Source organism: Macrobrachium rosenbergii, chromosome 11, assembly GCF_040412425.1.
Source record: "Macrobrachium rosenbergii isolate ZJJX-2024 chromosome 11, ASM4041242v1, whole genome shotgun sequence".
Classification (NCBI taxonomy): domain Eukaryota; kingdom Metazoa; phylum Arthropoda; class Malacostraca; order Decapoda; family Palaemonidae; genus Macrobrachium; species Macrobrachium rosenbergii.
This window is the reverse complement of record NC_089751.1, coordinates 32,577,861-32,590,360: the sequence shown is the minus strand read 5'-3', so window position 1 is coordinate 32,590,360 and position 12,500 is coordinate 32,577,861. Positions and strand designations below refer to the sequence as shown.

Here is a 12,500-nt window from a genome sequence, read left to right as displayed (position 1 = left end):
ATTCCACCAATATTTTCACTTTACTAAAACGATTATCACGAATTTTTTTGGTGTAATCTTTTAAAAGGTCAGTCAAGTGCGAGGCTCCATCGACGGAATTGAAAGAAAAATCTAATAACTTTTAAAGGATGTATCAACCGAGAAATATAACGTGAAGGAGGGATATTGATTTGTAACAGAAGATTAAATTCCATTCGGAATTCCTCCTGAAGAAGTTCATTGCACGTTTTGCCAGATGTACACGAAATAACTTAACAACTCTAAATAATTCTCTGTTCTCTATAATGGGAGAAAATGAAGAAATAAAACCGGAAAGAGTGAGGAATGAAGGTAATAATAACTCTGAACTGTTAAAAAAGGATTAAACCCATTATTTAAATCACACGGAAATCTGAGCAACATAAGTTGGATTTATTTTCTTCCAAAGAAATTTGGAAGAAAATAACGTAGGTGTAAAGGAGTAGGGGGAACTTGGACGTTGATCATTTGTGTAAACACTTGGTTTCTAGACATTGTGCGGCTGCGCACTGACCTGACCCTTGCTGGGCAGCTCATGAGCGAACTTTACACCTTTAAACTTGTCTGAATGACACAAGAAGGAACTTCTGGGATATAATCAAACGTGGTAGATTAATAATGATTCCTTTGCAAGATACGTATCATAGATGTGTCTTTTATGGATATGTAGTATGCAATGGGATAATCTCTCTTCTCGGAGAATTTCACTGATATTGTCAAGGAATACATATGATCTTAGGGTACTCATTCCAATTGCATTTATACAGTTGCCAAATATGAAGATTTATTTAATGTAGAAGTACTTAACCAAGTTTTGTTGCAAAAAACTGCTTTCCCTTCTATCTAGATATTACATCGCTCAAATTTATTACATCATATTATTTAAACTATATGAACTTATAAACGTTATAACAGTTTACGAAAACGGCCAAGAAAATCTTAAACGTTTTACCTTCCAAAAAAAAAAAACCGAAAAGAAAGAAAACAACTAGTAACACGTACACAAACAACCCATAATTACAGAATAAGAGCACCCCTGTGTGACTGCAGGGAAACAAAGATGATTATTAAGCCACCTATGCCCTGTAACATCAACAACTAATCTCCGGACGATTTTGAACAACCGACAGAACAATATCCCCTAATGACATCCTCCATGAATGGAGAATTGCTCTCGCTCTCTGTCTGCTGGGTGCGTGTTGCTCTATTATTGTGGGTGTGTTTCTTTAGTAGAATTCATGATTATAGCAACTCATGGGTGTTTTTATTTCTTTATGCTTTTTAATAACAGAAATGTTTTCGCAGATGCTCGGCAAAACTATTCTGAAACTCGGCCCTTTCAAAAGAAAAACTGCATTTTCAACATTTAGACTCAAGGATTAAACGCGTTCAACGTGAAAACACCGACGTAATAGCTGAATGTAGTCGCCCTGTTTATCTCTCTCTCTCTCTCTCTCTCTCTCTCTCTCTCTCTCTCTCTCTCTCTCTCTCTGTCTATTACGTTGCTTTCAGAGCAGCCGATAATACTTGTTTTTAATTTCTTACGAAAGGTCACAGCATATTAATGTATAATTTCCCTTTTTCATCGTTTAAGGGGATTGCTGTTTGTTTAAAAGCCTCCCCACTGTGCTACATATTTGTGTTCAGTGCGCTGAAAGATTAAATCATCACTTTGTTTTGTGCCAACAATGTAGGCATAAAATAGTCCTCACGCCTTCTATCATCAACGGGCAATTTTCTCTCCTCAAGGGTAGTACTTGAATGCAACGTGAAATTTTGTTGCTACATTGTACAAAATAGCAAAAACTATTCATTATTGATCTTACCTCCCGTTGAGTTCACATAACTTTAGCATTCTAGACTTGCTTTTAAAAAACTGAATATTATATCCAAAGCATATTATTTGTATCACATTGCCTAAATATATATTAATGGGAAGAATGAGGGTGAATGTCCCACTCTGCGATCGTTTTCTTAACCACTTTTCTAGATTACCTTCCTCTCCGCCACAAAACTGTCATTCTTTCTTTCTTTATGGTGTATCAAGTTTTCCACACAACACTGCACATAACATCACCTGATCATCAAGCTCTGAAGATATTATATAACACAGGCAGGGCAACAAATAATAATTCAGTATTGAGGATATCAGTATTACCAAAAAAGATACCAAGCACTATTGGTTTCTGCATCCATTTTCCTTTATTGTGATAGACTACATTTTATCATTCAATCAGCTGTTCCCGTGATGTCATGATTTTAAAATTTTGCGCTTATATCTTATTTCCATATCAAAATTTGATATTATTATTATTATTATTATTATTATTATTATTATTATTATTATTATTATTATTATTATTATTATTATTATTATTATCCAGAAGGTAAACTCCTATGTATCATATGGAAAAAGCATGCAGGGGCCATTATCTCGAAACTCAAGATTCCAAAGAATATGGTGTTCATTTGAAAGGGGTTACAGATGGTAATAGGAAATACAGAAGAAAGAGATCATTTATTGGAAAAAGATTAATAAGTTATTAGATAACTAGATAAAATATAAAAAAATAATTAAGATTCAAGGTGAATTGTTTTAGGGCATTAATTTATTGCATCTTCGCTTGAACTTTTGAGGTTCTATCTTTGTTACCTACATCCGTAGTGAACACGCATTTCTTTTACTATTTCATCATTGTGTCCTAAAGTACTAGTCTGATACAGTTTTAAAATTGACGGTTCTTTTATGCAGACGCCAATATTTTTTGGTCGGCAGTAAATTAAGTGTCAAAGATGTTGCAGTTGGATGGCGAGGTATTGATCACACTTTATGACCCACATCAATACGATTGCCTTTCTCGTTTGAGATGGAATGGCGTTATAGATCACTGGTAAAGGATCATCAGGATTAACTCAGTTTCTTCCATACGTCTGCCTTGCTTGTTGTATGTGATTCGCTCCCTTTCACGATTGGTAATGGTTCATATCGTCATGTATTTGATAAATATTTGTGTTTGTATATATATATATATATATATATATATATATATATATATATATATATATATATATATATATATATATATATATATATATATATACTGTATGTAATTCTAATAGCCACAATACCCTCTTAACTTCTCGAATTCTTCGCGCTTTTTGGATGTGCTTGTAACTACGAAGCCGTACATCCAGACGCAAGAAATTGAAGTCTTGCGTCTGGATGTACGGCTTCGTAGTTACAAGCACATCCTCGTGCGCGAAGAATTCGAGAAGTTAAGAGGGTATTGTGGCTATTAGAATTACATATGTGTCTGGTAAAAGTAACCAGTAGATTCTACATATATATACTGTATATATATATATATATATATATATATATATATATATATATATATATATATATATATATATATATATATATATATATATATACGTGTGTTATATATATATTATATATACGTGTGTATAATATACATAGACATATATATATATATGTTTACATACGTACATTATACATGAATTGATCAAAATATTGAAGTCATTGTTTTATATACATCCTTTAACAATGCAGACAGTTGTCAAACGTGAATTTAGGAAAAATAATACCACCATTTGGCTTTTGAATAATCATATTTTATTTATCGCCTGTGACGCTATCTTTTCTATAATTCCTGATAAAATTTTCAGATAAGAGAGATGATTCTATGTTGAGTATCTGGGACCTACTCTTGTTTTCATCAGAGAATGACTGACAGTCATTAGGTTACAAAGCAACAGCCAGTACCTGTTCAGTATAATCTGTTAAAGGACTTTGAAAAGTAAATGGTCCTAATCTAGGATATGTTGTGGGTTTAATTTTTTTATGAAATTTGTTAAAATGGATGAAATTATACGAAAGGTATGTGAATTTAGACGAGTAAAAATTAAGGGAAAATTAAAAGCCAAGAAGTTCATAATTATTTACAATATTACTCGGCATGAAATACTTTGGAATCGAATGACGTTACGCAGGGCTCTCAGTAACCTCATCAGTTCCCAAAGATTAAGAAAGAGTACTTGAGTGCTTTTTACAAAAATAAAACTAATGTACATATATATGTATATATATGCTTATATGTCACTAAATAGCGTGTGACATTGTGTTCAGCTAAGGCCACAGGAAAACTAAGAGAAGGAGTACCAGGTGCTTTCGTGTTATTTCAGCACATTGTACCTCGAAATTGTGTTGAAATAACACGAAAGCGTTTGGTACTCCTTCTTTTAATATTCCTGTGACCTTAGCTGAATATTTATATATATATATATATATATATATATATATATATATATATATATATATATATATATATATATATATATATATATATATATATATATATATATAATATATACATATATTTATACTTATATGTATATATGTGTATATGTAAGTATATATATATATATATATATATATATATATATATATATATATATATATATATATATATATATATATATATATATATATATATATATATATATATATATACACACACGTTCGAAGTCCTTTTGAGATTTAGCTTAAATTTCTTTGCCCAAAAGCAAATACAATTAAGTTTTCAAAAGTACAGGTTCTCACTACCAATGTCGAATACCAAGACTTTTCGTGGTAGGATGTAATTCGAATGATATAATCTTCGTAAGATTTATATATAGGAAAAATATTTCAAAGTTTTGCTACAACATTCTAGACTATATTTCATTTCTAGTAGATTCTAAAATAATTCAAATTAGTTTTTCAAAGAACCTCGATGATGAATGAACTATCTAAAATGATGGTGATATTAACAGTAATTTCAATATGTAAACTCTCATGAAGAGACTAGAATTTGAGGCAAATTGTTTCGACAAATATTTTTAAATTAAGAGGATCTTCTTCATAATCTATATGCATAAGAAATAATTAAGAAAATGGTCATCGTGCTAATTTAAATGCTAATGTACAATTCTTGATTTTGATTTTATATATATATATATATATATATATATATATATATATATATATATACATTTATTTATATATATCAATATATATATATATATATATATATATATATATATTTACATTTATTTATATATATCTCAATATAATATATATATATATATATCTCAATATAATATATATATAAATATATATATATATATATATATATATATATATATATATATATATATATATATATATATAAATAATCGTATTTTATATCATCTTCGGTTCTCTTTCACATAAATATTCTGGTGATTTATATTTACAATTAACATGAAAATATTTTTCTTTACAGAATCAGTTGAGAAAGTTGTCGACAGATCTATACTAAATATTTACACATATATCTCGTGGCTATGGAAAATATCAATTTTACATCAATTATCTTCCTCATGAAGACAATTTTACTTCTGTTTCTATATTCTTCATCACATAACACTTATCACAAAGTAAAACGGTACCTTTTCTTTAGTCTCGCAAATTATAAACCAGCATTATAGGTACGGGAAACAGAAGTACAGAGTATGTTGTGTATTGCCTGTATTAAGTACATGTTTGTCAGGAGATTCTTCGAAATCATTTATCTATATAGTCTTACTTGAGTTTCTGTTATCAAGTGATGCTGAGTTTTTATTGGTCCGTTTTTCAGTGGCAGACATTTAACTAACGAGGTGTGTCTTTTACTGCAATAAGTTTCTTTTTTTTCTCTCTCTTAAGTTTCTCTTTAAGAGTATGGCAATTAGGGATTATTTAGGTTACATGCCAGAATTCAGTGGCAGATATTTTTCTTATTTACAAACTTTCAAAAATGCTTTATCACTTTCGAAATTCAACGGCAATAGTTTATATATTTTTTTTTATTTTCCTAACATTCTGTTATTTCAACCATTTTTGCGTTTATATACAATGCTTTTGTGATAACGGGTATCATTATATACGGTGAATTTATGCTTAACAAATGTTTTAGAGCTGTTGATGTATTTCGGTTTCCTTAACGGTACCCATAAAATAGAGATGATAGTAGGGGAAAATATTCACGCGTCATTATAAACAAAACACAATTTTTTTTATTTATCAAAACGCACCTTAATTTCCATGAAGGTTATAATTTTCTTAAAACAACTGCATTCAAACAATTCAAAGAGCGATTGCTTTTCCTTTTACGATAAATGTTCACACATCTTCATAACGAATCAACTTTCTATACTTCAAATGCAGTTACGCCTCACACACGCGAAAATAACAGACCGAATAAACGTCGTTCTTTAGCCTATTGTGTCTGTGACTCTTAGAGATGCACATCGGTGACATCTTGAACTGGACCATTAGTTGAAGAAGAGGAGTTGGTGGAATGCCTCGGCGTGATCAAATGAAGAGGTCCACAGTGGTGGTCCGGAAGGCTACAGGAAGACGCTGGACAGGTCTGAGTAGCGCTGTTGGACGCAGTTCTGGAACCACAGCCCATCGTTCGGATTTTCTCGTGAAGCTCGTAATCTACGGGGAAGATCACTAATGGCAAAGAAAGGTTTTTTTGTTAGAGAATTAATTGAAAATATCACCGTGTTCTTATTTAATTTAGGTGGCATTCGTTGTACTTTAGAGCTATCTTAACCCCTGGCTTTTCATGAAGGCTTAAGTTTCCTGTGTCAGGAAGAAAACGCGCTGCACGTTACTTGTTTAACATTATTTATTTAGACAAAAAAGGAAATTACGAAAAAGTCTTTCCAGAAGAATTTTTAAAAAACTTGTTTTTTGTTTTTTATTTTCTTTTATTATTTTTTACCTTGGACCTGTTGATTTCTTTTTAGCTACATTGTCATCAATATCTGATATATAACATGAGCTATGCTGGTGGCGCCCCCAAATTGCAGATATAGTGATTAATCACCAATGTTTGCCTGATTTAACCCCCACATTTCTATGAAAGTTGAACTTTTCAGGTACAGAAAGATACAGAATCAGGTCTGCAAAAGGACATAAAAAGCCTCGCTCTACGATACGGCCCTCGTAATTAGGGATACCCAAAAATAGAGCAGTATATGTGCCACCGGGTATTCATGATGAAAGAGACCGTATTCAAGAATTTTTCATATATTATTCAAAGTGAATGCAAAAATAATCAAAGCATCCATACGCCATTTTTAATAAAAAATGAGTCATTGTCCGCATTATGATTGCCTGAAAAATTACAGATAGACAAGTGATTGTGAATAACTGGTATTTTTCTTCATATCCTGATTAGACTGATATATGAACGGCTGCATTAAAATTTCTAAGATTTTTGTATCATGAACGTAGGTAAGCGAATCTGCAAATATAATTCTGATGGAATGAAGGTCTGAATAAATTACGCATAATATTTAATGAACACATCTAAAAAAAGTGACAACAACGTACATTACTAAGACAAACTGGTAGAGAATTATTCAATGATAAAATCATCTACATTGAGGATATATAACGCAAGAAAAATTCCAATAACCACATTTATTAGTTTTGATGGTAAAAAAATATGAGGGAAAACCTAAACAGAAAATCATTCAAAACACGTTATGATTACCGAGATAAGTAAGGAAACATAACACAGGAAAAATTCTGCTAGCCACATTTATTAACCGTGATGAAGAAAAAAAATTCAAGTAGAAAAATCTAAAGAGAAAATTATTCAAAGCACTTTGTGATTACTGAGACGAGTTTGCAGGGAGTTACTCAGTAACAAAATGGTCTTAAATGCGAATGTTTAACTCTGGAAAAATCCTATTAACAGCATTGACAATTTTCTGATGAATGTAAAAATACAAGTAGAAAAATAAAAAGAAATTAATTTTCTGATGAATGTAAAAATAGAAATAGAAAATATAGAAGTAAATCAATTTAAATAATGTTGTGATTACGAAGACAAGGTGGCAGAGAATTTCTCAGTAATAAAATGAGGGTAACACGGGAAAAATCCTGATAATCGCATTCATAATTTCTTGAAGAAGATAAAAATATAAGTAAAAAAAGACACTCATTTCAAAGCAAGTGATAATTTACGAGGAAAATTGGCAGAGAGTTATTCAGTATTAACTTGACTTCAATTGAATAAATTAGAAAAGGGGTTAAAAGAATTTTTCAAGTGTTATATTTCTTCAATATATCGCTAAAAACAATCTTTTATCCACGTTTTGTTACTCCTGATGGAGGTAAAAATATAAGTAGAAAAAAAACATGAAGGGAAAGCAATGCAAACCACATATACGAACCTTCACTCTGCGTTCCGGAATCCATCCTCTGGGAAGAGGAGGATAAGTTACTGCTCAAGAGAGCCGGGTTTTTGGGTATTGTGATCATGGATTGCCTCACATTTCTCTCCGGATGGAACAGAATTATATAGAGCTTTGGTCCAAAGAGGCACACCAGGGCCACCGTTGCGGACAGTGAGATTGTCACAGAGGTTGCTGTGATGCGCAGCTAAAGAAAAGATAAGGATATATCTATTATATATATATAATATATATATGCATATACATATATATATATATGCACATACATATAGCCTATATATATGCATATATACATATATTTATGCATATACAGTATATACACATATATATATGCATGATTAAAAATTCCGAAGCTATAATCCCAAAATATTACTATTACAAACTAATTACGATAGTATCTCGGAAATCTGAAAAGCCTTCGATTGGAGTTTGGTTGGCAAGCAAGTTTTAGCAAATCCTGGCAAAATAAATAAATAATTCATATATGTAAATGAACTATTAACATTCAGGATCACTAGTTTCATGCTGAACGCATAGTTCAACATAAAGCGCAAATAAATGTTGACAGAGAGAGAGAGAGAGAGAGAGAGAGAGAGAGAGAGATGCCTAAACTCATTTTACGAGGGTACAAACACAATACCTCAACATTATTCGCTGTGGTGAAATATATTGGTACGAAAGCCAACCAAATAATGCAAGTTGTGTACATGGTGAAACCTATGTACTTGCTCTCGTTGAAACCCTCAGGAATCTTGCGAGTCAACACTGCATAAACTGTGCATACCACTATCAGGCCTGTTCAGAAGGGAGAGAGTAAATGTAATACATAAAACATAATTCACCGGTTACGCACAAACACGCATACACACACACACACACACACACACCACACAAATATATATATATATATATATATATATATATATATATATATATATATATATATATATATATATTATGCTTTATATATATAGCGTTTAAAATAAATATGCTCAACAGGTTGCCTACTACACAACACATCGTTAACTCCCTCTGTATAATAGTGCTATCAAGTGATCCATAGAGTTTTTCGCTCTATACTCAAAATTGATGCAAAAAAATTTCTTAAAGTAAAGACTACTTAGTCTTTCCTTTCCTCTTATTCTTTTCTTAGCCGTCTGTTGTTCTCTGTGAAAATCCTACCATACTTCCATCAGCATTTCAAGATCAAATCTATCACTTATAATTCTGTAGACAGGCAGTTATAATTTCACGTCTGTGAGCTTCTTGTGCATCTACAAATCCTCTTTCATAACTACGCAAGTATGTGGATAAGTGTTCGCGACAACACGTTTGCCAAACATATAAAAAAGTTCATATTTTTCATCCGGTAGTATTTATTGTGGTAATAAAATTTACATTAATTTTCAAAATGCGTATTTCTATTTTCAATTCCCGAGTCCCTCAGTGAACTGAAAGATTTGTTGACGAATGAATGTACAGATTACTTAACATCAAGGGATTGGAGCGACTTCTTACCTATAGGATATGCGAAGGCTATCATGTACGAAGCGTTGATAGAGGCAGCACACACGAGGAAGTTGTCCTCCCTCTGCAGGTAGTGGTGGATAGCCTTTGGCGGACTCACGAAGCACCACAAAGCTGTCACTACGATCTGCCGGGACATTTCAACTTACGTGACAACTTAAGCAAGAATTTATATTCTTATGATTTGCATTGTTATGATTAGGAACTATTTCTGAAATGCATCAATCGTTCGATTTTGATCGGATTTCAGTAAAGAAAAAAAATGTTTAAATGAAATGGGAAAGATTGGGAGCTGAATACTAATTTTTGGGTTGTATGCAGTGGCTTTGCTATAGGGGGGCCAAGGTGGCAACCCCCTCCCCGTCAGATGCCCCCCCCCCCAGTTGAAATTCTCTTTGTAGCTAAACTTTAACTTACAATATTTGATACATTTGCATACAGTAAGAGTTGAAAATTAATTGAAAATTGAGCTCAATAATTTCAAATACAGGCTTATAGTTACTAATACTGTTATTTTCCTTCATTCACATGGATATATACATTCGAGAATAGTATATTTTACTAATTACAGAATTGGTACATTAGTTTTGTGTAATTTTCTTTGGCCCCCCAAAAATATCATGGCCTCACCAAGGCCCCCCCATTGATAGAATGCCAGCCACGCCGCGGGGGGTATGTGCCCGTACGTATATTTATTCATTGCACCTTCAATTTTCTGCACTGAAAATGTAAAGTAGATCACTGGTGCAGAATGAACACAATTAGGAGCTCGAAAATTAAGCTGCTTTCTCTCAGTTCCTCTTTACCTGCAGAAAGTCATTAGTACTAATGGACTGCAAGGAAGAGCCGTAGAATAGATTATTATGGTTTTTTTTATTAAGAACAGGTAATTTTATGATGTTTTCAGTGTGTTCCGTGGTGTAATTTTGATTGATGAGCTCAATGTACTGTATTTTTTTTACCTATTTTCAGTCATTTCTGAAGAAAACTATCTTACGTACAAATATATAAATACAATTTATTCTACATATGCGCCTCAAAGCATTTAATTCTTTTTCTTTATACAAAAATACATATTGAAACACCTATGGAAAAGAACTTAGCATATGAATATATATATTTATATACAGTATATATATATATAATATATATATATATATATATATATATATATATATATATATATATATATATATATATATATATATATATATATATATATATATTCACAGTAATACAGCTTGTTTATTTGTATGCAACACCAACACTTTGGGAATCTGTTCTCATCGTCAAGGCTACGAAAACCTGGAAAGACAATCACATTTCGAGTATTTCCATTTGTAGGAAGCTCATTTTAGAGCCAGTATATGATTTAGATATTGGCATACTTGATTTAAGATATCAGTCGTTTTTAGCTAAAAGCAAAACAGACAGAAAAATTATTAGCATAAACAATCTACTGATTACTTTTTCAACGTCCCTTATATTGTAGGCGTAATTTTATTTAAGCAATTCTCTACAGTGTTGATCAAAGTTGATTCATTAATTCTTTTCAGTGTATTTCTGATCATTTTGTCTTGACCTGTCATTAAAAGCTTTCCTTTTAAATCTAGGACGTAAATATTTTGATAATCAATTAGTTTTATACTGTTTTCATAAGAATGTATAATTTCTTACGTAATTACATTTTCATGCTTTTATATATATAAAGCAAAATGGATTCCCGGAAAACTGAAATGTTGTACTAATAAACAAGGGGACAGGATTCCAGTCTCCTTTTTATTCTGTTTACGTTAAACTTTACAAGACACGTGTGCGCAGTCTTATAAACACACGCACACATATATATATATATATATATATATATATATATATATATATATATATATATATATATACATACAGTATATATATATATGTGTGTATATATATATATACATATATATCTATATATATATATATATATATATATATATATATATATATATATATATATATATATATATATATATATATATATATGTAAAGGCGTATGTGTTTCCGAAAAAATGCAAATCCCAATTATTATAACTTCTCTAGATATAATGTCTGTATCTTCTTTCTGTATAAAATCAGTTTTTTCAAATCCATGAATAATGACTATAACGGAAATTCCACAACCTCACTTTTAGTTTTCTGTAAAAGGAAACTATTGAGATGGCTATTTGTCTGTCCGTCCGCACTTTTTCTGTCCGCCTTCAGACCTTAAAAACTACTGAGGCTAGAGGGCTGCAAATGGGTATGTTAATCATCCATTCTCCAATCATCAAACATTCCAAATTACAGCCCTCTAGCCTCAGTAATTTTAATTTTATTTAAGGTTAAATTTAGCCTTGCTCGTGCGTCTGGCAACGTTACAGTGCCAACAACCCAGGCCACCACCGGGCCGTGGCTGAAAGTTTCATGGGCCGCGGCTGGAGTTTCATGTGCCGTGGCTGAGAGTTTCATACATCATTATACGCTGTACAGAAAACTCGCGAATTTTTTACTAGTTTTCTTTCTTACCTGGATGGAGACCGTGAAGAAACATATACAAAGCTGTGACTTTGGCGAGATGAAGGAAGGTCTCCGGGCCGTCGTTCTCCCAGCATTAAATATTCTCGAGATCCGGTTGGTTT

General features: G+C 31.6%; 1 protein-coding gene and 1 long non-coding RNA gene across 4 annotated transcripts in view; one reads left to right on the top strand and one right to left on the bottom strand.

The window, feature by feature from the left end:
- Nucleotides 1–12,500, top strand: part of LOC136843295 (uncharacterized) — a 571,224-nt gene that overhangs the window by 292,335 nt on the left and 266,389 nt on the right. The window lies entirely within an intron of this gene.
- Nucleotides 5,774–12,500, bottom strand: part of LOC136843289 (metabotropic glutamate receptor 2-like) — a 46,475-nt gene continuing 39,748 nt past the window's right edge. The window contains exons 14-18 of the mRNA XM_067111477.1: nt 12,388–12,500; nt 9,835–9,970; nt 8,957–9,111; nt 8,296–8,503; nt 5,774–6,559 (exon numbers count right to left, since the gene is read on the bottom strand). The exon at nt 12,388–12,500 is cut by the window's right edge and continues 79 nt beyond it. Of these exons, the coding sequence (XP_066967578.1) occupies nt 6,339–6,559; nt 8,296–8,503; nt 8,957–9,111; nt 9,835–9,970; nt 12,388–12,500 (833 nt within the window). The 3' untranslated portion in view covers nt 5,774–6,338. The remainder of the gene's footprint in view (nt 6,560–8,295; nt 8,504–8,956; nt 9,112–9,834; nt 9,971–12,387) is intronic.